General features: G+C 41.7%; 2 protein-coding genes across 7 annotated transcripts; one reads left to right on the forward strand and one right to left on the reverse strand.

Annotated features, from left to right (window-relative positions):
- LOC109884154 (endonuclease domain-containing 1 protein) lies at positions 1-25,978 on the forward strand. 6 transcript variants are annotated; one of them, XM_031791706.1, is made up of 4 exons: positions 1-96; positions 1,832-2,010; positions 6,943-7,199; positions 7,515-8,145. In XM_031791706.1, exons 2-4 carry the CDS (start codon positions 2,001-2,003, stop codon positions 8,130-8,132), a joined length of 885 nt encoding a protein of 294 aa, XP_031647566.1. In that variant the 5' UTR covers positions 1-96; positions 1,832-2,000; the 3' UTR covers positions 8,133-8,145. The 6 variants fall into 6 exon arrangements, with proteins under 6 accessions (XP_031647566.1, XP_031647563.1, XP_031647565.1 ...); XM_031791703.1 differs by having other exon boundaries at positions 20-518; positions 7,515-10,844; XM_031791705.1 differs by having other exon boundaries at positions 20-243.
- Positions 15,037-17,898, reverse strand: LOC116353930 (endonuclease domain-containing 1 protein-like). Its single transcript, XM_031791708.1, has 2 exons — positions 16,173-17,898; positions 15,037-15,985 (listed from the first exon to the last, which is right to left on the reverse strand). The coding sequence occupies exons 1-2, from the start codon at positions 16,503-16,505 to the stop codon at positions 15,722-15,724; spliced, it is 597 nt and encodes a 198-aa protein (XP_031647568.1). The 5' UTR covers positions 16,506-17,898; the 3' UTR covers positions 15,037-15,721.

Here is a 25,978-nt window from a genome sequence, read left to right on the forward strand (position 1 = left end):
CCGCAGTTAAACTCCAACGAAGAAGAAGACACTTTCCCTTCATCGGATCGTTGTTTACATCAAACGGAGAGTTACAGAGGAAGTATCTTTTATAAGGTTGAATGAAATGGATTGTAATCTTATTGCTACGTCTGTGAAGTTGTAAGAAGAATGGAAAAGCGAATTGAAAACATTATACAGTTCTATCTCTGCAGTCATCTACCTATGATGCCCGTAGTATTGGTTTGGTATCGGTAACTACCGGTACAATCAGCGGCCACTTGTCTGCATTTTCAATACTATTTTTTACAATCGTATCTATTTTAATGCATACTATCTCTTATATTCGTGCTTTGTTGTATGTTGTAAGACGTCTGTCAACACCTCATTTGGCCGCCTCTCGTTCCAGTACTCTGCTGCCTGTGACTGGAACGAATTGCAAAAATCGCTGAAGTTGGAGACTTTTTTCTCCCTCACCAACTTCAAACATCAGCTATCTGAGCAGCTAACCGATCGCTGCAGCTGTACATAGTCTATTGGTAAATAGCCCACCCATTTTCACCTACCTCATCCCCATACTGTTTTTATTTATTTACTTTTCTTCTCTTTTGCACACCAATATCTCTACCTGTACATGACCATCTGATCATTCATCACTCCAGTGTTATCTGCAAAATTGTAATTATTCACCTACCTCCTCATGCCTTTTATACACAATGTATACAGACTCCCCTTTTTTTTTTCTCTACTGTGTTATTGACTTGTTAATTGTTTACTCCATGTGTAACTCTGTGTTGTCTGTTCACACTGCTATGCTTTATCTTGGCCAGGTCACAGTTGCAAATGAGAACTTGTTCTCAACTAGCCTACCTGGTTAAATAAAGGTGTTCTCAACTAGCCTACCTGGTTAAATAAAGGTGTTCTCAACTAGCCTACCTGGTTAAATAAAGGTGTTCTCAACTAGCCTACCTGGTTAAATAAAGGTGTTCTCAACTAGCCTACCTGGTTAAATAAAGGTGTTCTCAACTAGCCTACCTGGTTAAATAAAATATAAAAATCGTGTGAAGGTGATGCAGGCTACAGTTCAGTAACTTTAACATGCTACTGGACAGTAGTTTATTTTCGGTTCCAGTGTTTAACACAGTTTTATTCAACATGTATCAGTCATGGATTAGCTAATACATGTATTATGTTATCTAGTTTAATGGTGTGATAATCGCGACATTTGCCTTGCATTTCAATCTACACATGAATATGGTTCTGCAATATTAGGTCGGCTATTCTGTTCCCTTGACATTCTGCAAGCATGAATACTTTACACTAATGGAAGATGTGCGTTGTGTTAATCATACTATTTGTCCATGTATTGAATGATACACAACTTTCCATAAATGCAGTGTGGACTTTTTACAGATGAAACCCCTTCCATTATGACACTCCCTTCCTGTATCTGTCATAAAGGCCTATGCATTCTTTGTCCTTTAGTTACACAACTAAATCTAGTAGCTGTCACTTACCTGTCATGCTGTAGATCTGCTCTCATGGTGCTGAGAATGCTTAGTACTGTAGCTGTCACTTACCTGTCATGCTGTAGATCTGCTCTCATGGTGCTGAGAATGCTTAGTACTGTAGCTGTCACTTACCTGTCATGCTGTAGATCTGCTCTCATGGTGCTGAGAATGCTTAGTACTGTAGCTGTCACTTACCTGTCATGCTGTAGATCTGCTCTCATGGTGCTGAGAATGCTTAGTACTGTAGCTGTCACTTACCTGTCATGCTGTAGATCTGCTCTCATGGTGCTGAGAATGCTTAGTACTGTTGCTGTCACTTATGTATTCTCTGTATGTATTAGGTATGAACCCTTGGACAAACAGGTACCTCCTGCCTCATGTTCGGCCCCTGTCCCTGGTGATCTACCCCAGGCCCTCTTGTATCCACCCCAGGCTTCTGAACTTGCCCCAGTGGGGCGAAGACCAGCAGAAGAGGGTGAACTCCTTCCTGTCTCCAAGTTCTGCCTCTGAATGTGCTGGGGTGAGTTTTTACATAATACATGAGCAGCTTAGAAATTGTTATTTAATAATTATTCTCTCATGATGTATCAATGTCTCAGGATGCCACTGGGTAAACATTATCTAACTGATTAACTTGTCTGTGATGATATGTGGAAGAAGATGTGTCTGAAGTAAACAGAGGAACTGTCTGGTATAATTAGTGGTCAAGACTGGACGAGGAGGGTTGGATAAACTCCTCTCTATGAAGATGAGTCCTGTCTGGTATAATTAGTGGTCAAGACTGGACAAGGAGGGTTGGATAAACTCCTCTCTATGAAGATGAGTCCTGTCTGGTATAATTAGAGGTCAAGACTGGACAAGGAGGGTTGGATAAACTCCTCTCTATGAAGATGAGTCCTGTCTGGTATAACTAGTGGTCAAGACTGGACAAGGAGGGTTGGATAAACTCCTCTCTATGAAGATGAGTCCTGTCTGGTATAATTAGAGGTCAAGACTGGACAAGGAGGGTTGGATAAACTCCTCTCTATGAAGATGAGTCCTGTCTGGTATAATTAGTGGTCAAGACTGGACAAGGAGGGTTGGATAAACTCCTCTCTATGAAGATGAGTCCTGTCTGGTATAATTAGTGGTCAAGACTGGACAAGGAGGGTTGGATAAACTCCTCTCTATGAAGATGAGTCCTGTCTGGTATAATTAGTGGTCAAGACTGGACAAGGAGGGTTGGATAAACTCCTTTGTATGTGGAACAGGTGCAACAATTTATCATGTGTAACAATCAAACCTCCCTATTGGCTGTGTGTTCCACATTCTAAAGTAGAACCATCATTTTACTTGCTGAAATATTGTCCAGCAATGACCTCATTGGACAGAAGGGGAACTCCTCCCACACGCATGTTGAACAAATATAATGTTTCCCTGAAACAAAGTATTCCTGTAGTTTAATGAAATAAGAAAGTGACTCATAGTTCATCATACACCATACAAGCCAACGTTCAATAGCAACACTGCTATTGGTTGTTTAGTGTCTCTACAGGCCCAAGAGGTTTGGGTTAAATACATTGAATACTTGTAGTTTTATTGACCCAAAAAATGTTTTGAGGCCCTAAAGTAGATATACTTTCGTTAAATTATTGACCTGTGGAACATTCACCTACTGGGTCAATTGTAACATCTAATATCCACCACTTGGTTGAATTGTAAATGACTGGTACGTCCTAGGAACATACTTACTGTGTAATGGGAGCTGAGATATGTTTGTATTAAAATGTTATTAATTCAACTTAAATAATATTTTCACAGTAAACTAAAGTTTAAAAGTGTTAGTCTGTTCCCCAGTCTCCTCTACTCTTACTGAGAAAAGGCCTCAACTGAAGAATCTACAGCTGCTGAGTCTGAGGTGTTAAACAGCCCAGTGTTAGTCTGTTCCCCAGTCTCCTCTACTCTTACTGAGAAAAGGCCTCAACTGAAGAATCTACAGCTGCTGAGTCTGAGGTGTTAAACAGCCCAGTGCTGCTCTGACCACAGTGTTGTTAGGAACCACATTTTCTAACTCTACATACACAGCCTTGTGTCAACTCTTACTGTGAACTACTTCAGATACTGGAAATAAACTCAGCAGTGTTCAGACCACAATACATCAACATAAACAACACCAATAGGTGAAACCACTATTAATATCTTCTGGTTTCCAGTAATGAAAACTGAGTTCTGGTTAGTGACATTAATGAATGTGATCTCAGCAACCATAATTCCAGAACAATCCCACTGTTGTAATAGTGTTTTATACATGTAACCTTTTCTACCTGCAAATCAGTAATGAAGGAATAAAAAGGAGAGAGAGAGAAGGAGAGAAAGATGGTGGAAGAGAGAGATGGAGGTGGAGAGAAGGGGGAGAGAGGAGTGGGAGAAGGGGGGAAGAGGGAGAGAGGAGTGGGAGAAGGGGGGAAGAGGGAGAGAGGGATGATAGATAGGGGCTAGAGAGGAGTGGGAGAAGAGGGAGAGAGATGGATGGATGATAGATAGGGGCTATAGAGGAGTGGGGGAAGGGGGAAGAGGGAGAGAGGAGTTGAGAGAGACGAAGGGGGAGAGAGGAGTTGAGAGAAGGTGGAAGAGAGACGAAGGGGGAGAGAGGAGTTGAGAGAAGGTGGAAGAGAGAGACGAAGGGGGAGAGAGGAGTTGAGAGAAGGTGGAAGAGAGACGAAGGGGGAGAGAGGAGTTGAGAGAAGGTGGAAGAGAGAGACGAAGGGGGAGAGAGGAGTTGAGAGAGATGGATGATAGATAGGGTCTATAGAGGAGTGGGAGAAGGGGGGAAGAGGGAGAGATGGATTATAGATAGGGGCTAGAGAGGAGTGGGAGAAGGGGGGAAGAGGGAGAGAGAGATGATAGATAGGGGCTAGAGAGGAGTGGGAGAAGGGGGGAGAGAGAGATGGAGGATAGAGAGGAGTGGGAGAAGGGGTGAAAGGGGCTAGAGAGGAGTGGGAGAAGGGGGGAAGAGGGAGAGAGGGATGATAGATAGGGGCTAGAGAGGAGTGGGAGAAGGGGGGAAGAGGGAGAGAGGGATGATAGATAGGGGCTAGAGAGGAGTGGGAGAAGGGGGGACGAGGGACGAGGGAGAGAGGGATGGAGACATGGTTCTGAGACAGCTGTATTCTTCAAAAATCTATAGATTTATCAGTAACTGAAATGACCGTCAAAATATTATTGTCAGGAAATACAATTCTTCAGGAAAGGGAATATGAACTAGAACTGGTGTGACAAATCAAATGTAAACCTACTGTCGTCCTACTTCCTGGGACTGGTGTGACCAATCAAATATAAACCTACTGTCGTCCTACTTCCTGGGACTGGTGTGACCAATCAAATGTAAACCTACTGTCGTCCTACTTCCTGGTACTGGTGTGACCAATCAGATGTAAACCTACTGTCGTCCTACTTCCTGGGACTGGTGTGACCAATCAAATATAAACCTGCTGTCGTCCTACTTCCTGGGACTGGTGTGACCAATCAAATATAAACCTACTGTCGTCCTACTTCCTGGGACTGGTGTGACCAATCAGATGTAAACCTACTGTCGTCCTACTTCCTGGGACTGTGTGGTGATCAGACCTCCAGGCCTTTTAACAAGAACCATCACAGACGTGTTTGAGGAATTTAAAATAGTCCCTAACTCTGTCATTGTAAAGGTATTTTCCTCCTTCCCCTCTGTCTCCCGACAGTTTCCTGCCCCGTCGAAGTCTAATTATCCAGATTAACCTTTTACTGTTTTTTACTTATATTTACTATTATTATTATAATATTTATACTACCACAGTACCCTCTGATATGTGTATTTATACTACCACAGTACCCTCTGATATGTGTATTTATACTACCACAGTACCCTCTGATATGTGTATTTATACTACCACAGTACCCTCTGATATGTGTATTTATACTACCACAGTACCCTCTGATATGTGTATTTATACTACCACAGTACCCTCTGATATCTGTATTTATACTACCACAGTACCCTCTGATATGTGTATTTATACTACCACAGTACCCTCTGATATGTGTATTTATACTACCACAGTACCCAACCCTCTGATATCTGTATTTATACTACCACAGTACCCTCTGATGTGTGTATTTATACTACCACAGTACCCTCTGATGTGTGTATTTATACTACCACAGTACCCTCTGATATGTGTATTTATACTACCACAGTACCCTCTGATATGTGTATTTATACTACCACAGTACCCTCTGATATGTGTATTTATACTACCACAGTACCCTCTGATATGTGTATTTATACTACCACAGTACCCTCTGATATCTGTATTTATACTACCACAGTACCCTCTGATATGTGTATTTATACTACCACAGTACCCTCTGATGTGTGTATTTATACTACCACAGTACCCTCTGATGTGTGTATTTATACTACCACAGTACCCTCTGATGTGTGTATTTATACTACCACAGTACCCTCTGATATGTGTATTTATACTACCACAGTACACATGAAGTAAAATAGTAATTAAGTATGTGTGACCTTCAGCTGTTTAACATTTGTTGGACACATCTTCCTCCATTTCATTCAGTTGGACACATCTTCCTCCATTTCATTCAGTTGTACACATCTTCCTCCATTTCATTCAGTTGTACACATCTTCCTCCATTTCATTCAGTTGGACACATCTTCCTCCATTTCATTCAGTTGGACACATCTTCCTCCATTTCATTCAGTTGGACACATCTTCCTCCATTTCATTCAGTTGGACACATCTTCCTCCATTTCATTCAGATGTAGCAACCGTTTTTGAGTCAGGGTCGCTAAGCCTTGTGGGATATTAATGAATGTGAACTCCGCAACCGTAATTCCAGAACAATCCCACTGTTGTAATAGTGTGATGTGTATCTTCTGACAGACTCTATGCTGAGTAAAGTCATGTTTTTATCCTAAAACGTTTTTCTACCAGAACCAAAGTGTGGATGCAGTCACTATTTAGAGCAGTCTAATCTCATTAACCCAGAACTATAATCTCATTAACCCAGAACTATAATCTCATTAACCCAGAACTATAATCTCATTAACCCAGAACTATAATCTCATTAACCCAGAACTATAATCTTGTGTGATTAAGTTCTGGGTCCATACGTGTTAGAAACTACAGTCGGTGAGTCACATGTTATTTGTTACAGCAGTTTCCATGGAAATGAACAGAGGGGTTTATGCAAATCAACCCTTTCTGTCTTGACATCTGAAGGAGGAGTCTCTGAAAACCTATTTAAATCAGTCTGTCCTGACTCAGCTCAACAGTCTCCAGTCTACCAACTGGTCTCCGTAACTTCATCTTTGTCTCTGTGGTGTACAGTCTTCAGGTGATGATGGGGGTATTGAATCATCTCTCTACTCTCCTCCTCCTCTCTCTCCTTCCTCCTGCTCTCTCTCATGTAGTGGATAAGTTCAGTGATGTTCCACAGTGCAAGACGTTCTACCTGAAGAAGACAACTCCAAATCTCCCAGGTATTTTGGTTGGTGGGACAGTCCAGGACCAGAACCGCTACAAGCCGATCTGCCAGTTGTTCAACAACACCTACAGGTTTGCAACTCTCTACGACACGACCAACAGGATCCCTGTGTTCTCAGCCTACACCTTCACTGGTTCTCCTACAGACCCCAGACCAAGTCAGTCCTGGATGATAGAGCCTCAGGTAGTTCTAATCTCTATTCATTCAACATGTGTATTTATTACTGGTATACTGTATATCACAGACCGTTATGTTACCAAGTCAGTCCTGGATGATGAAGCCTCAGGTAGTTCTAATCTCTATTCATTCAACATGTGTATTTGTTTACAGGTATAGACATACAGTATCTTTGAGACACGAATGTGTTGCAACCACTTTCAGCTTAAGTCTGGATTGTTAAATTGTGACTTTTTTTATGAGTTAATGTGTGAGCTTGTTAAAGAGTTTTAATGTCTAAACTATTTGAAGAGTTTTAATGTCTGACTGATGTTTTTGCAGCTCGAAGATGAAATGGAGGTGGAAAATGCAGCTGTCACACACCAGGCTGCGGATGCAGACTACAAAAATAAAAACCTGACTCTGGTCAGAGGTCAACTATTCCCAAATTCCCAAGCATCTGATAATGATACCTGGATTTCCACTTTCACCCTGACAAACTCCGTTCCCCAGGACTCCACCTTCAAGGACAGATGGAAGACAATGGAGCACAACGTCAAAAATATTATTGAGACGGACTGTATTAATAACAACGGGAATATAGAAGCCTATGTAGTGACTGGAGCAGTTCCCAGTGACAACAGCAACAACACACTGAACAACAGAGTGAACATCCCAGATCTCCTGTGGACAGCCTACTGCTGTTACAACAACAAGCTGAGAAAGTGGGTGGCCCGAGCACACTGGGGTAATAACAGAAATGATTCAACAGTGACCCCAGTAAACTTGGAAGCACTCGAAAAGGTGTTGAAAAAGAAAAAGAGTGGTCATGTCCAGGTGTTCCCAAAGAATTGTCCAAGACGTCATGAACTACCCCCTACCCCTACTCCCTACCACCAACCCCTACTCCCTACCACCAACCCCTACCCCCTACCACTAACCCCTACTCCCTACCACTAACCCCTACCCCTAACCCTACCACTACCCCCTACCACTACCCCCTAACCCTACCCCCTACTCCCTACCACTAACCCCTACCCCCTAACACTAACCCCTAACCCTACCCCCTACCACTAACCCCTACCCCCTAACCCTACCACTAACCCCTACCCCTAACCCCTACTCCCTACCACTAACCCCTACCCCTACCCCCTACCACTAACCCCTACCACTAACCCCTACCCCTAACCCTACCACTAACCCCTACTACTCACCCCTACCCCCTAACCCTACCACTAACCCCTACCACTAACCCCTAACCACTAACCCTACCACTAACCCCTAACCCTACCACTACCCCCTACTCCCTACCACTACCCCCTACTCCCTACCACTAACCCCTACCCCTACCCCCTACTCCCTACCACTACCCCCTACTCCCTACCACTAACCCCTACTCCCTACCACTACCCCCTACCACTAACCCCTACCCCTACCACTACCCCCTACTCCCTACCACTAACCCCTAACCCTACCACTACCCCCTACTCCCTACCACTAACCCCTAACCCTACCACTACCCCCTACTCCCTACCACTAACCCTACCACTACCCCCTACTCCCTACCACTACCCCCTACTACTAACCCCTAACCCTACCACTACCCCCTACTCCCTACCACTACCCCCTACCACAAAGCCCTAACCCCCCAGATCAGTGTTTAAAAGTTGATACTCCGACAGCGCTTCCCCTCAAGGATGGGGGGGATGAACATGATTATTGTGTCTATGATGAAGACTGTGTCTGTTCCTCTGTGGGGGTCAAAGGTTATTACAGTGCCTTGCGAAAGTATTCGGCCCCCTTGAACCTTGCGACCTTTTACCACATTTCAGGCTTCAAACATAAAGATAGAAAAAAAATATGTTTTGTGAAGAATCAACAACAATCATGAAGTGGAACGACATTTATTGGATATTTCAAACTTTTAACAAATCAAAAACTGAAAAATTGGGCGTGCAAAATTATTCATTATTATTATTCTATGTAGTTTTAATGTACTGAACGTTCTCTGTAGTTTTAATGTACTGAACGTTCTATTTAGTTTTAATGTACTGAACGTTCTCTGTAGTTTTAATGTACTGAACGTTCTATTTAGTTTTAATGTACTGAACGTTCTATTTAGTTTTAATGTACTGAACGTTCTATTTAGTTTTAATGTACTGAACGTTCTATTTAGTTAATGTACTGAACGTTCTATTTAGTTTTAATGTACTGAACGTTCTCTGTAGTTTTAATGTACTGAACGTTCTATTTAGTTTTAATGTACTGAACGTTCTATTTAGTTTTAATGTACTGAACGTTCTATTTAGTTTTAATGTACTGAACGTTCTATTTAGTTTTAATGTACTGAACGTTCTATTTAGTTTTAATGTACTGAACGCAGCCCTGCATTGTCCGCCTGGTTTCAGTTTAAACTTCCACTGTCACATGCTTTACTATATAAATCACATTGTAATAAAGTATTTGCAGGTTGACAATAAATAGAATCGGGCCGTGCAGAATGCTGTGTTGACTAGTGGGCTAGTTCGTCTACGTGTTTGACATGGGCAGGAGCAGCCCTGCGAGCCGAGGGTGAGAGAATGACATGTTCCTTATTTCATATTGTTTCCATTCCCTTTTCACCAAGTTTAGAATGATTAACTAATAGAAAACAGAAGTGGAAGACTATTGCAAACACTGATCCAGATTACTTTATATTCACCACAAGAGGTCGAGAAGAGAGAGAGACATCCAACAGACCATTTAATTCAAAGTAGCGTTTTATAAACATGACAAAATTCATTAATTTCTCCTGTCTATACAGAAATCAATAAAATCATTGAAAATATGTTAGCACACCAGCCAGCATCATTTGGCCACAGATGATCATTCTTTAATTTATAAAACATCAGACGTGGATCATTTTAAATCACAGCTTTCAGTTAGAAGGGTCTCAGTTTGTTCGGAAAATACAAAACATAGATGATTGTTGCATAGCGACTGTCAGTAAAAAACAGCTAAAACAGGACCAGACATGTCATAATATTTCACAATACAATCATGGGAAAACATAGTTTGGAAAGAAAATGGCTGTTGGTGTAAAGAGAAGACAATGAAAATACTCATCAGTCTTTTAGTGATCAAAATTCTCAATTTGAGTGAATAGTAGGTTATTTTATTGTCCCCAGTAGACATCATCATCCATATCCCTGGTGATGCGCCGGGCGCATATTCCAACAGTACCGTCGGGATCAGGGCCAGCCCTCCCATTAGACCGTCGCCTGTGGCAGCACCTGAATTTGAGGCGATATTTTGACAATTGTCTGCCGCCCTCCGTCGCCCCTGTTCGGTCACTACCCCGCCCGCGGCGCCCAGCCACCAGCTCATAGTGTTGCTACAGTTCCCTCCCCCACCCCATTCCCCCTTCACTCACACTATCCTTGGTAGGAATGGTGATGTCTGTCTTTATATGGGATTATCCAATTGTGAAATATGAATAAATTAATCTGCAAAATAAATGATTGTATTTTGTTTAAGTGTGTTAAGTGTGTTTGTGAGGAAGACGATTAGTGATTAAGGCAGTAGCCTAATTTAATACGTGTTATGTACACATTCTGCCCTTGAGTTGCGTTCCCATGCAAAACTAGACAGATAGCCAACAACTAAGTCTTCAATAAAACTCCCAAATCGTGACTTTTCTTGAATGAATATATTTGAAACGTTTATGTTGTGAAACTGCAAAATACATGAAATAATATACTTTAGTATTCAATTCACACCGATATACTGTAGCTGTACATTAAACATTTGAAGTTGCATAAATACAAAGCACGTGCTAAGGTACCATGCATCTGGCATGATGCCAAACCTTATAGCTAATTGTTACTCATATGGTAATTGGCTCCTTTCATTACTCTAATAATGTACAACCATCTATGTAGAATAACATATTAGCATATTACACTAGGAACAGTAACAAAACTACAGTATTGTATATTTTACAATTCGTTTGCATGACGCACGAGCAAAGTAATACAGCTAACGACATACATTAAAGGCATTGCAATTTGTGAGTAAATGCAACCAACATTGATATGTAAGCAACTCTATCAATAACAAGATTATCATCATTAGCTAAATGCTTGAATCGAACTTACAAACAAATGTTTCCAAGGCTGAAGCGTAACAAGAAATAACCGAAAGACCTGCACCGTAGCGTTGTTTGTAGCTGCTTCTTTGCGTGCAGAACGAGTTCTATTCTTCCTGTTTGCGTCGTCTTTCTAAGTACCAGAAGACTCCACTAGGGGGCGAATAACACCATGGAACACAATGAAAATACATTTGAACCGTTGTAATAAAATAATCTGTTACCTTCTAACAGAATGGCAGCACACACACTTTATCAGAATACTTTGCACATTGTTATATTTGGTAACACGTGTTTATTTCCCCTCGACTCCAACCCCATTCGATGCCATGTCTACATAAGGGTGGAAACAACTAACACTCACAAAGCTCTGACGAAGGCCTTGAGGCCGATACGGAAAGCTGAATAAACAGCAGTGATACCAGCAAGAGCAGTGATACCAGCAAGATCAGTGATACCAGCAAGAGCAGTGATACTGTGATACTAGCTAGATCAGTGATACTAGCTAGAGCAGTGATACTAGCAAGAGCAGTGATACTAGCTAGATCAGTGATACTAGCTAGAGCAGTGATACTAGCAAGAGCAGTGATACTAGCTAGAGCAGTGATACTAGCAAGAGCAGTGATACTAGCTAGAGCAGTGATACTAGCAAGAGCAGTGATACTAGCAAGAGCAGTGATACTAGCAAGAGCAGTGATACTAGCTAGAGCAGTGATACTAGCAAGAGCAGTGATACTAGCAAGAGCAGTGATACTAGCAAGAGCAGTGATACTAGCTAGATCAGTGATACTAGCAAGAGCAGTGATACTAGCTAGAGCAGTGATACTAGCAAGAGCAGTGATACCAGCTAGAGCAGTGATACTAGCAAGAGCAGTGATACTAGCAAGAGCAGTGATACTAGCAAGAGCAGTGATACCAGCTAGAGCAGTGGGCGGGTTTCTCCTTTTAACTCAGTTTAACAACGTATAAAATACAACATTATTCAGAATATCAGATAACAGGACTTATTATCCAGCTGTGTATTGTTGGGTAGCTCTGGTCCAGGGTGTTATTTCCATCAACACGGTTCAGCACCATCAAGATGCACGTCACACCCTGGACCAGAGCTAATCATTAGGACGTAGTGCAACAACATATTCCAGTTAAATACGTCCCTAATGGCCCCCTATTCCCTGTATAGTGCACTACAATAGGGTCCCATTTGGGAAGGAAATAAGTTCGTTCTTACAACAAAGAACCACTGGGGGGCGACAGACAACAGTAGACAACTCTGTACAACAGAAAATAAATAAATAAATTACATTATAATGGCTTATCAGCTTTTTCCATTTTTATAGTCTTGGTCCTCAGAACGTTTACTGGGATCGATTTCAATTTTAGACAGTGTTCCACGTACTGGAAACAGATAATTGTTTTAGATGACATTACCATCATCCTTAAGTCACTGGTGTTATTCACACTATCCAATTAAGAAATAGTGATTAGTAATCGTCAAAAGTGTGTCTTATTCAATTATTCATACTTCTGTTCCAAATTTTCCCAATGTGTCCTTTACAGCCTGAGTTCAGTGAATACCACTCACTTTCACTGTTGGCTTATCTATGGGACCACAGCAAGCTTATCTGTAACCCAAACACCAGATGGCAGCATCTAATTTCATATCAGTCCCAAGGCTCAATCCCTCTGATCATCATGTAACCTTGTATTAAAACATTAGCTTCTTCAAATGACTCCAATATTTCATTATTAGACTGCTAGCAACTAATAACATATTTCCATTCATATACTGTCAACACTCATTCAATTTGACCTCAACTGATAGACCATGAATCTTTCCATTTGTCTTCATCACTGTCTTTGTTACTTTCACTAGTCTCCATGTACCATTCAAAGGTTTGGGGTCTCTTAGAAATCTCCTTGTTTTTTAAATAAAAGCAATTTTTTTTGTCCATTAAAATAACCACAAATTGATCAGAAATCCAGTGTAGACAGTGTTAATGTTGTAAATGACTATTGTAGCTGGAAACAGCTGATTAGTTATGGAATATCTACATAGGCGTAGAGGCCCATTATCAGCAACCATCACTCCTCTGTTCCGATGGCACGTTGTGTTAGCTAATCCAAGTTTATAATTTTAAAAGGCCAACTGATCATTAGAAAACCCTTTTGTAATGATGTTAGCACAGCTGAAAACGGTTGATCTGATTAAAGAAGCAATAAAACTGGCCTTCTTTAGACTAGTTGAGTAGTAGTGTGTTTCCTTCATGGATCACTCTCAAACAATGTCCTGCTTTTACCCCTATTATAAGGTGTTAAACAAACAAAACAAACATGATAACGTCTGTTCACCGGGATGCCATGGTCCGCTTTTACTTTCTCCTTATTGGAAGGTATTGTTTGTGTTTTAGTCTATCCTAACAATGTTACACTAAGTATTTATTTCCAATTTATGTTGGATATTCACTTTCTGCTTCACACTCATTAAATGTCTATTATTTTGAGATAAATATGTAATGCGTTGAAATTATAAAATATATTGGTCAGAAGGGGAGAGATACTCTTTGGAGGGAACTTCCTTTTCAAGGTACTGTAGTTCTCAAGACTAGTTTCTTTCTCGATCAACATGTATTATAACTGGACTAGCACTGCCTATCAGTCCACTGTGTTCTGTCCATTATGAGTCACCTGAGACAGGATAGGCCAGGCCTGGGCAACGCCAGTCCTCGTGGGCCTGATTGGTGTCACACTTTTGCCCCAGTCCCAGCTAACACACCTGACTAATCATGATCTTCAGTTAAAAATGCAATTAGTTTAAATCAGGTGTGTTTGCTAGATGGGGTGGATGGGGGAAAAGTGTAACACCAATCAGGCACCCGAGGACTGGAATTGCCCAGACTTGGGATTGACTGAGAGAGAGACAGTTTCCATCTTGGGGTTCAAATGTGCCTACTCGCTAATTGGGTTAGAACTTCATTGTTGGGATGTCAACGAAAACTCCATCTTGAGTACAGTTCAGTTAACCGGTCTCTACCTAGCAAGTTAAACGGTTGAGTGGGTGATTACAGAAAATCATGTTCAACATTCATCGGTCCGATGGGTTTTGTTTCAACATATTTTACCTGGGTGGTTTTCCTTTAATTCTGGATGAAGGCTCTGATTAACTTGGCGATAATATGTTTTGTTGGAAGCTCTTATAAAAGCTTAGAAAATGCTCCAAATCTTTGTCTGACACCCTTTAGACAGTCACACAGTGGTTTACCTTGTCAACTGATCCATAAGGGAATATTTCTCAGAACACTTTTTACATCAACTATGTACGTCTACTGTCGTGGCAATTTCCTGTGTTACCAAATGAGTAGAGTTACAAACCACACACCAGTCAGAGTTATACTTAAATACCATCTTTAATTATATGTGAGCTTTAAAATCGCCCTTTGACTCTCAGATCAATTCAGGGAAGCATTAATTATCAATGTAGGGAAGCATTCATTATGCTCATAGATTATTACAACCATTATAACCCTTAATTATAACCATTATAACCATTATAACCCTTAATTATAACCATTATAACCATTATAACCATTATAACCCTTATTATAACCATTCTAACCCTTAATTATAACCATTATAACCATTATAACCCTTATTATAACCATTATAACCCTTATAACCATTATAACCATTATGACCATTATAACCATTATAACCCTTATTATAACCACTCTAACCCTTAATTATAACCATTATAACCATTATAACCCTTAATTATAACCATTATAACCATTATAACCCTTATTATAACCATTATAACCATTATAACCCTTAATTATAACCATTATAACCCTTATTATAACCATTATAACCCTTAATTATAACCATTATAACCCTTATTATAACCATTATAACCCATTATAACCTTTTAACCCTTATTACTGAACCAATGTGTACTCAATAGTTGTGGGAATTACAGTCACAATCACATCCATTCTCGTCATCACGTTCTTTTAACTCCCCTGATGCTCTCGCCATCTTATTGCTCTCCTCTCCCTTCCCTCTTTTCCCCCGGCTCAACCTCTTCTACACGCTCAACCTGTTGTACTTTAACGTTTCTTGGACAGTTATCGTGAAACACCTTGACATTACCATTGTAGCTTTGCTTCAACTTGGCTTCGAGTTTTCCCAAGGTTTCCAGGTTCAATATTTTCCCATTGTCATTGTTGTTCTCCCCCCAGTGTGCTCCGACCGTCCACTGTTTCAGGTTGTTGTTGTAACAGCAGAAGGCTGTCCACAGGAGATCTGGCATGTTCACTCTGTTGTTCAGTTTGTTGTTGTTGTTGTTGTTGGGAACTGCTCCAGTCACCACATAGGCTTCTATCTTGTTGTTGTTATCCTTACAGTTATACACAAGAGCTTGTCTGACTCAGCACTCCATCGTCTTCCATCTGCCTCGGTTGAAGCCTCTTTCCTGGGGAACTGCGTTTGTCAGGGTGAAAGTGGACCTCATGGTAGCATCATCAGGTGCGGCGTTACATGGGAACAGGTGACCTCTGTCCAGATCCATGCTACTTATTGTTGCACTGTAGTCTGTGTCCACAGCCTGATGGTCGACTCCTATATCTGTATTATTATTAAGCACCTTCACCTCATGTTGGGTTTTCATCTCTTCTACATCTATACCTTCAAGCTGCAGAAACATCGGTCAGACATAAAAACTCTTTAACACATTTAGACATTAACTCGTAAAAAAAAGTCCTAATTTAACAATCTAGACTTAAGCTGAAAATGGTTGCAACACATTTGTGTCTCAAAGATAGTGTATGTCTATACCTGTAAACAAATACACATGTTATATGACAAAACATTAGTCCTACCTGGGGCTCGATCATCCAGGGTTGACCTTTTGGTCTGGGGTCTGTAGGAGGACCAGAGAAGGTGTAGGCTGAGAACACAGGGATCATGTTGGTCGTGTCGTAGAGAGTTGCAAACCTGTAGGTGTCCTTGTACTTCTGGCAAATCGGCTTGTAGCGGTTCTGGTCCTGGACTGTCCCACCAACCAAAATACCTGGGAGATTTGGAGTTGTCCCCTCCAGGAAGAACTTCGGGCACTGTGGAACATCACTGAACTTATCCACTACATGAGAGAGAGCAGGAGGAAGGAGAGAGAGGAGGAGGAGAGTAGAGAGATGATTCAATACCCCCATCATCACCTGAAGACTGTACACCACAGAGACAAAGATGAAGTTACGGAGACCAGTTGGTAGACTGGAGACTGTTGAGCTGAGTCAGGACAGACTGATTTAAATAGTTATTAGAGACCAGTTGGTAGACTGGAGACTGTTGAGCTGAGTCAGGACAGACTGATTTAAATAGTTATTAGAGACCAGTTGGTAGACTGGAGACTGTTGAGCTGAGTCAGGACAGACTGATTTAAATAGTTATTACAGAGACCAGTTGGTAGACTGGAGACTGTTGAGCTGAGTCAGGACAGACTGATTTAAATAGTTATTACAGAGACCAGTTGGTAGACTGGAGACTGTTGAGCTGAGTCAGGACAGACTGATTTAAATAGGTTTTCAGAGACTCCTCCTTCATGTGTCAAGACAGAAAGGGTTGATTTGCATAAACCCCTCTGTATGTTTCCATGGAAACTGCTGTAACAAATAACATGTGACGCACCTACTGTAGTTTCTAACATGTATGGACCCAGAACTTAATCACACAGATTATAGTTCTGGGTTAATGAGATTATAGTTCTGGGTTAATGAGATTATAGTTCTGGGTTAATGAGATTAGACTGCTCTAAATAGTGACTGCATCCACACTTTGGTTCTGGTAGAAAAACGTTTTAGGATAAAAACATGATTTTACTCAGCATAGAGTCTGTCAGAAGATACACATCACACTATTACAACAGTGGGACTGTTCTGGAATTACGGTTGCTGAGTTCACATTCATTAATATCCCACAAGGCTTAGCGCCTCTGACTCAGCAACTCAAAGAAGTAAACTTGCATTTCCCTTGACCAGCAAGTCAACATACATTACAGATACGTGTCCAACTGAATGAAATGGAGGAAGATGTGTCCTACTGAATGAAACAGAGGAAGATGTGTCCTACTGAATGAAACAGAGGAAGATGTGTCCAACTGAATGAACTGGAGGAAGATGTGTCCAACTGAATGAAATGGAGGAAGATGTGTCCTACTGAATGAAAGGGAGGAAGATGTGTCCTACTGAATGAAACAGAGGAAGATGTGTCCAACTGAATGAACTGGAGGAAGATGTGTCCAACTGAATGAAATGGAGGAAGATGTGTCCTACTGAATGAAACAGAGGAAGATGTGTCCAACTGAATGAACTGGAGGAAGATGTGTCCAACTGAATGAAATGGAGGAAGATGTGTCCTACTGAATGAAATGGAGGAAGATGTGTCCAACTGAATGAACTGGAGGAAGATGTGTCCAACTGAATGAAATGGAGGAAGATGTGTCCTACTGAATGAAACAGAGGAAGATGTGTCCAACTGAATGAACTGGAGGAAGATGTGTCCAACTGAATGAAATGGAGGAAGATGTGTCCTACTGAATGAAATGGAGGAAGATGTGTCCTACTGAATGAAATGGAGGAAGATGTGTCCAACTGAATGAAATGGAGGAAGATGTGTCCTACTGAATGAAACGGAGGAAGATGTGTCCAACTGAATGAAATGGAGGAAGATGTGTCCAACTGAATGAAACGGAGGAAGATGTGTCCAACTGAATGAAACGGAGGAAGATGTGTCCAACTGAATGAAACGGAGGAAGATGTGTCCAACTGAATGAAACGGAGGAAGATGTGTCCAACTGAATGAAACGGAGGAAGATGTGTCCAACTGAATGAAACGGAGGAAGATGTGTCCAACTGAATGAAACGGAGGAAGTTGTGTCCAACTGAATGAAACGGAGGAAGATGTGTACAACTGAATGAAACGGAGGAAGATGTGTCCAACTGAATGAAACGGAGGAAGATGTGTACAACTGAATGAAACGGAGGAAGATGTGTCCAACTGAATGAAATGGAGGAAGATGTGTCCAACAGAATGAAATGGAGGAAGATGTGTCCAACAGAATGAAACGGAGGAAGATGTGTCCAACTGAATGAAACGGAGGCAGATGTGTCCAACTGAATGAAATGGAGGAAGATGTGTCTAACTGAATGAATGGGAGGAAGATGTGTCCTACTGAATGAAATGGAGGAAGATGTGTCCTACTGAATGAAATGGAGGAAGATGTGTCCTACTGAATGAAAGGGAGGAAGATGTGTCCAACTGAATGCAATGGAGGAAGATGTGTCCAACTGAACGAAATGGAGGAAGATGTGTCCAACTGAATGAAATGGAGGAAGATGTGTCCTACTGAATGAAACGGAAGAAGCAATCAAATGTCAATCAACTTTCCACCTTTGATTTGGCCTCTGACACATTTAATGGAAACCAGAAGATATTAATAGTGGTTTCACCTATTGGTGTTGTTTATGTTGATGTATTGTGGTCTGACCACTGCTGAGTTTATTTCCAGTATCTGAAGTAGTTCACAGTAAGAGTTGACACAAGGCTGTGTATGTAGAGTTAGAAAATGTGGATCCTAACAACACTGTGGTCAGAGCAGCACTGGACTGTTTAACACCTCAGACTCAGCAGCTGTAGATTCTTCAGTTGAGGCCTTTTCTCAGTAAGAGTAGATGAGACTGGGGAACAGACTAACACTGGGCTGTTTAACACCTCAGACTCAGCAGCTGTAGATTCTTCAGTTGAGGCCTTTTCTCAGTAAGAGTAGAGGAGACTGGGGAACAGACTAACACTGGGCTGTTTAACACCTCAGACTCAGCAGCTGTAGATTCTTCAGTTGAGGCCTTTTCTCAGTAAGAGTAGAGGAGACTGGGGAACAGACTAACACTGGGCTGTTTAACACCTCAGACTCAGCAGCTGTAGATTCTTCAGTTGAGGCCTTTTCTCAGTAAGAGTAGAGGAGACTGGGGAACAGACTAACACTGGGCTGTTTAACACCTCAGACTCAGCAGCTGTAGATTCTTCAGTTGAGGCCTTTTCTCAGTGAGAGTAGAGGAGACTGGGGAACAGACTAACACTGGGCTGTTTAACACCTCAGACTCAGCAGTTGTAGATTCTTCAGTTGAGGCCTTTTCTCAGTGAGAGTAGAGGAGACTGGGGAACAGACTAACACTGGGCTGTTTAACACCTCAGACTCAGCAGCTGTAGATTCTTCAGTTGAGGCCTTTTCTCAGTGAGAGTAGAGGAGACTGGGGAACAGACTAACACTGGGCTGTTTAACACCTCAGACTCAGCAGCTGTAGATTCTTCAGTTGAGGCCTTTTCTCAGTGAGAGTAGAGGAGACTGGGGAACAGACTAACACTGGGCTGTTTAACACCTCAGACTCAGCAGCTGTAGATTCTTCAGTTGAGGCCTTTTCTCAGTGAGAGTAGAGGAGACTGGGGAACAGACTAACACTGGGCTGTTTAACACCTCAGACTCAGCAGCTGTAGATTCTTCAGTTGAGGCCTTTTCTCAGTGAGAGTAGAGGAGACTGGGGAACAGACTAACACTGGGCTGTTTAACACCTCAGACTCAGCAGCTGTAGATTCTTCAGTTGAGGCCTTTTCTCAGTGAGAGTAGATGAGACTGGGGAACAGACTAACACTGGGCTGTTTAACACCTCAGACTCAGCAGCTGTAGATTCTTCAGTTGAGGCCTTTTCTCAGTGAGAGTAGAGGAGACTGGGGAACAGACTAACACTGGGCTGTTTAACACCTCAGACTCAGCAGCTGTAGATTCTTCAGTTGAGGCCTTTTCTCAGTGAGAGTAGAGGAGACTGGGGAACAGACTAACACTGGGCTGTTTAACACCTCAGACTCAGCAGCTGTAGATTCTTCAGTTGAGGCCTTTTCTCAGTGAGAGTAGATGAGACTGGGGAACAGACTAACACTGGGCTGTTTAACACCTCAGACTCAGCAGCTGTAGATTCTTCAGTTGAGGCCTTTTCTCAGTGAGAGTAGAGGAGACTGGGGAACAGACTAACACTGGGCTGTTTAACACCTCAGACTCAGCAGCTGTAGATTCTTCAGTTGAGGCCTTTTCTCAGTGAGAGTAGATGAGACTGTGGAACAGACTAACACTGGGCTGTTTAACACCTCAGACTCAGCAGCTGTAGATTCTTCAGTTGAGGCCTTTTCTCAGTGAGAGTAGATGAGACTGGGGAACAGACTAACACTGGGCTGTTTAACACCTCAGACTCAGCAGCTGTAGATTCTTCAGTTGAGGCCTTTTCTCAGTGAGAGTAGATGAGACTGGGGAACAGACTAACACTGGGCTGTTTAACACCTCAGACTCAGCAGCTGTAGATTCTTCAGTTGAGGCCTTTTCTCAGTGAGAGTAGAGGAGACTGGGGAACAGACTAACACTGGGCTGTTTAACACCTCAGACTCAGCAGCTGTAGATTCTTCAGTTGAGGCCTTTTCTCAGTGAGAGTAGAGGAGACTGGGGAACAGACTAACACTGGGCTGTTTAACACCTCAGACTCAGCAGCTGTAGATTCTTCAGTTGAGGCCTTTTCTCAGTGAGAGTAGATGAGACTGGGGAACAGACTAACACTGGGCTGTTTAACACCTCAGACTCAGCAGCTGTAGATTCTTCAGTTGAGGCCTTTTCTCAGTGAGAGTAGATGAGACTGGGGAACAGACTAACACTGGGCTGTTTAACACCTCAGACTCAGCAGCTGTAGATTCTTCAGTTGAGGCCTTTTCTCAGTAAGAGTAGAGGAGACTGGGGAACAGACTAACACTTTTAGACTCTAGTTTATTATGAAAATATATTTATGTTAGATTCATCATATTTTTATGCAAATAACATACATACTGTATCTCACCTACCATTACACACTAAGTACCAGTCGTTTACAATTCAACTAAAAGTGGTGGGAATTAAATGTTACAATTGACCCAGCAGGTGAATGTTCCACAGGTCAATAATTTAACAACAAGAGAGGCGGCAAGAATATTTACTTTAGGGCCTCAAAACCCCTTTTCTTCTTCAATAAAACTAAAAGTCATCAATGGATTTAAACAAAACCTCTTGGTCATGTAGAGAAACTAACCAACCATTATCCCATTGAATAAGAGCTTTCTACCTGGTTTCTAATTGGAGTTATTTATCTGTTACAACTGACCCTGTGTTACTTTGTTCCCCAGTCTACCCTACCTTCATGTATAATATTTAAAATGACTGCTTCACTTAAGTAACACCTGTTTAACTTCTTCAATCCATAAAAATGTTAAACAGCTGAAGCAGGTCACACAATTTTACTTCCTGTAAAATTACCTTTGTAGTTGTGATTTAAAGGTGTGGACGTTTATTTGATAATTGTTTACATTTAGTGTTGCCTTGAATGTTGGCTTGTATGACATATGATATACTATGAATACATTTCTTATTTCATGAAACTACAGAAATACTTTATTTCAAGGAAACATATTTGTTCAACATGCGTGTGGGAGGAGTTCCCCTTTCTGTCCAATGAGATACTTTCTGGACAATATTTCAGCAAGTAAAATGATGGTTCTACTTTAGAATGTGGAACACACAGCCAATAGGGAGGTTTGATTGTTACACATGATAAATAGTTACACCTGTTCCACATAAAAAGGAGTTTATCCAACCCTCCTTGTCCAGTCTTGACCACTAATTATACCAGACAGGACACATCTTCATAGAGAGGAGTTTATCGAACCCTCCTTGTCCAGTCTTGACCACTAATTATACCAGACAGGACACATCTTCATAGAGAGGAGTTTATCCAACCCTCCTTGTCCAGTCTTGACCACTAATTATACCAGACAGGACACATCTTCATAGAGAGGAGTTTATCCAACCCTCGTTGTCCATTCTTGACCACTAATTATACCAGACAGGACACATCTTCATAGAGAGGAGTTTATCCAACCCTCCTTGTCCAGTCTTGACCACTAATTATACCAGACAGGACACATCTTCATAGAGAGGAGTTTATCCAACCCTCCTTGTCCAGTCTTGACCACTAATTATACCAGACAGGACACATCTTCATAGAGAGGAGTTTATCCAACCCTCCTTGTCCAGTCTTGACCACTAATTATACCAGACAGGACACATCTTCATAGATAGGAGTTTATCCAACCCTCCTTGTCCAGTCTTGACCACTAATTATACCAGACAGGACACATCTTCATAGAGAGGAGTTTATCCAACCCTCCTTGTCCAGTCTTGACCACTAATTATACCAGACAGGACACATCTTCATAGAGAGGAGTTTATCCAACCCTCCTTGTCCAGTCTTGACCTCTAATTATACCAGACAGGACACATCTTCATAGAGAGGAGTTTATCCAACCCTCCTTGTCCAGTCTTGACCTCTAATTATACCAGACAGGACACATCTTCATAGAGAGGAGTTTATCCAACCTTCCTTGTCCAGTCTTGACCACTAATTATACCAGACAGGACACATCTTCATAGAGAGGAGTTTATCCAACCCTCCTTGTCCAGCCTTGACCACTAATTATACCAGACAGGACACATCTTCATAGAGAGGAGTTTATCCATTCAGTAGGACACATCTTCCTCCATTTCATTCAGTAGGACACATCTTCCTCCATTTCATTCAGTTGGACACATCTTCCTCCATTTCATTCAGTTGGACACATCTTCCTCCATTTCATTCAGTAGGACACATCTTCCTCCATTTCATTCAGTTGGACACATCTTCCTCCATTTCATTCAGTTGGACACATCTTCCTCCATTTCATTCAGTAGGACACATCTTCCTCCATTTTATTCAGTTGGACACATCTTCCTCCATTTCATTCAGTTGGACACATCTTCCTCCATTTCATTCAGTAGGACACATCTTCCTCCATTTCATTCAGTTGGACACATCTTCTTCCATTTCATTCTGTTGGACACATCTTCCTCCATTTCATTCAGTAGGACACATCTTCCTCCATTTCATTCAGTAGGACACATCTTCCTCCATTTTATTCAGTTGGACACATCTTCCTCCATTTCATTCAGTAGGACACATCTTCCTCCATTTCATTCAGTAGGACACATCTTCCTCTGTTTCATTCAGTTGGACACATCTTCCTCCATTTCATTCAGTTGGACACATCTTCCTCCATTTCATTCAGTTGGACACATCTTCCTCCGTTTCATTCAGTTGGACACATCTTCCTCCATTTCATTCAGTTGGACACATCTTCCTCCATTTCATTCAGTTGGACACATCTTCCTCCGTTTCATTCAGTAGAACACATCTTCCTCCGTTTCATTCAGTTGGACACATCTTCCTCCGTTTCATTCAGTTGGACACATCTTCCTCCATTTCATTCAGTTGGACACATCTTCCTCCGTTTCATTCAGTTGGACACATCTTCCTCCGTTTCATTCAGTTGGACACATCTTCCTCCGTTTCATTCAGTTGGACACATCTTCCTCCGTTTCATTCAGTTGGACACATCTTCCTCGATTTCATTCAGTAGGACACATCTTCCTCCATTTCATTCAGTAGGACACATCTTCCTCTGTTTCATTCAGTTGGACACATCTTCCTCCATTTCATTCAGTTGGACACATCTTCCTCCATTTCATTCAGTTGGACACATCTTCCTCCGTTTCATTCAGTTGGACACATCTTCCTCCGTTTCATTCAGTTGGACACATCTTCCTCCATTTCATTCAGTTGGACACATCTTCCTCCGTTTCATTCAGTAGGACACATCTTCCTCCCTTTCATTCAGTTGGACACATCTTCCTCCATTTCATTCAGTTGGACACGTATCTGTAATGTATGTTGACTTGCTGGTCAAGGGAAATGCAAGATTACTTCTTTGAGTTGCTGAGTCAGAGGCGCTAAGCCTTGTGGGATATTACTGAATGTGAACTCAGCAACCGTAAATTCAAAACAGTCCCACTGTGGTAATGGTGTGATGTGTATCTTCTGACAGACTCTATGCTGAGTAAAGTCATGTTTTTATCCTAAAACGTTTTTCTACCAGAACCAAAGTGTGGATGCAGTCACTATTTAGAGCAGTCTAATCTCATTAACCCAGAACTATAATCTCATTAACCCAGAACTATAATCTCATTAACCCAGAACTATAATCTCATTAACCCAGAACTATAATCTCATTAACCCAGAACTATAATCTGTGTGATTAAGTTCTGGGTCCATACGTGTTAGAAACTACAGTAGGTGAGTCACATGTTATTTGTTACAGCAGTTTCCATGGAAACATATAGAGGGGTTTATGCAATCAACCCATTCTGTCTTGACACATGAAGGAGGAGTCTCTGAAAACCTATTTAAATCAGTCTGTCCTGACTCAGCTCAACAGTCTCCAGTCTACCAACTAGTCTCTGTAATAACTATTTAAATCAGTCTGTCCTGACTCAGCTCAACAGTCTCCAGTCTACCAACTGGTCTGTGTAATAACTATTTAAATCAGTCTGTCCTGACTCAGCTCAACAGTCTCCAGTCTACCAACTGGTCTCTGTAATAACTATTTAAATCAGTCTGTCCTGACTCAGCTCAACAGTCTCCAGTCTACCAACTGGTCTCTGTAATAACTATTTAAATCAGTCTGTCCTGACTCAGCTCAACAGTCTCCAGTCTACCAACTGGTCTCTGTAATAACTATTTAAATCAGTCTGTCCTGACTCAGCTCAACAGTCTCCAGTCTACCAACTGGTCTCTGATATAACTATTTAAATCAGTCTGTCCTGACTCAGCTCAACAGTCTCCAGTCTACCAACTGGTCTCTGTAATAACTATTTAAATCAGTCTGTCCTGACTCAGCTCAACAGTCTCTCCAGTCTACAGTCCAGAACCAGAACCGCTACAAACCGATTTGCCAGAAGTACAACAACATCTACAGGTTTGCAACTCTCTACGACACGACCAACATGATCCCTGTGTTCTCAGCCTACACCTTCTCTGGTCCTCCTACAGACCCCAGACCAAAAGGTCAACCCTGGATGATCGAGCCCCAGGTAGGACTAATGTTTTGTCATATAACATGTGTATTTGTTTACAGGTATAGACATACACTATCTTTGAGACACAAATGTGTTGCAACCATTTTCAGCTTAAGTTAGGACTTTTTTTACGAGTTAATGTCTAAATGTGTTAAAGAGTTTTTATGTCTGACCGATGTTTCTGCAGCTTGAAGGTATAGATGTAGAAGAGATGAAAACCCAACATGAGGTGAAGGTGCTTAATAATAATACAGATATAGGAGTCGACCATCAGGCTGTGGACACAGACTACAGTGCAACAATAAGTAGCATGGATCTGGACAGAGGTCACCTGTTCCCATGTAACGCCGCACCTGATGATGCTACCATGAGGTCCACTTTCACCCTGACAAACGCAGTTCCCCAGGAAAGAGGCTTCAACCGAGGCAGATGGAAGACAATGGAGGGCTGAGTCAGACAAGCTCTTGTGAATAACTGTAAGGATAACAACAACAAGATAGAAGCCTATGTGGTGACTGGAGCAGTTCCCAACAACAACAACAACAACAAACTGAACAACAGAGTGAACATGCCAGATCTCCTGTGGACAGCCTTCTGCTGTTACAACAACAACCTGAA

This window comes from Oncorhynchus kisutch, linkage group LG16, assembly GCF_002021735.2.
Source record: "Oncorhynchus kisutch isolate 150728-3 linkage group LG16, Okis_V2, whole genome shotgun sequence".
NCBI classification, from domain to species: Eukaryota; Metazoa; Chordata; class Actinopteri; order Salmoniformes; family Salmonidae; genus Oncorhynchus; species Oncorhynchus kisutch.

What these genes read in the sequence shown, in the direction of transcription:
- LOC116353930 (XM_031791708.1), bottom strand. Translation starts at nt 16,505, where the DNA reads ATGATGGGGGTATTGAATCATCTCTCTACTCTCCTCCTCCTCTCTCTC. An exon ending in CCTGGATGATCGAGCCCCAG is followed by an intron (nt 15,986 to 16,172) that starts GTAGGACTAATG and finishes ATGTTTCTGCAG; the next exon opens with CTTGAAGGTATAGATGTAGA.
- LOC109884154 (XM_031791702.1), top strand. Translation starts at nt 6,870, where the DNA reads ATGATGGGGGTATTGAATCATCTCTCTACTCTCCTCCTCCTCTCTCTC. An exon ending in CCTGGATGATAGAGCCTCAG is followed by an intron (nt 7,200 to 7,514) that starts GTAGTTCTAATC and finishes ATGTTTTTGCAG; the next exon opens with CTCGAAGATGAAATGGAGGT.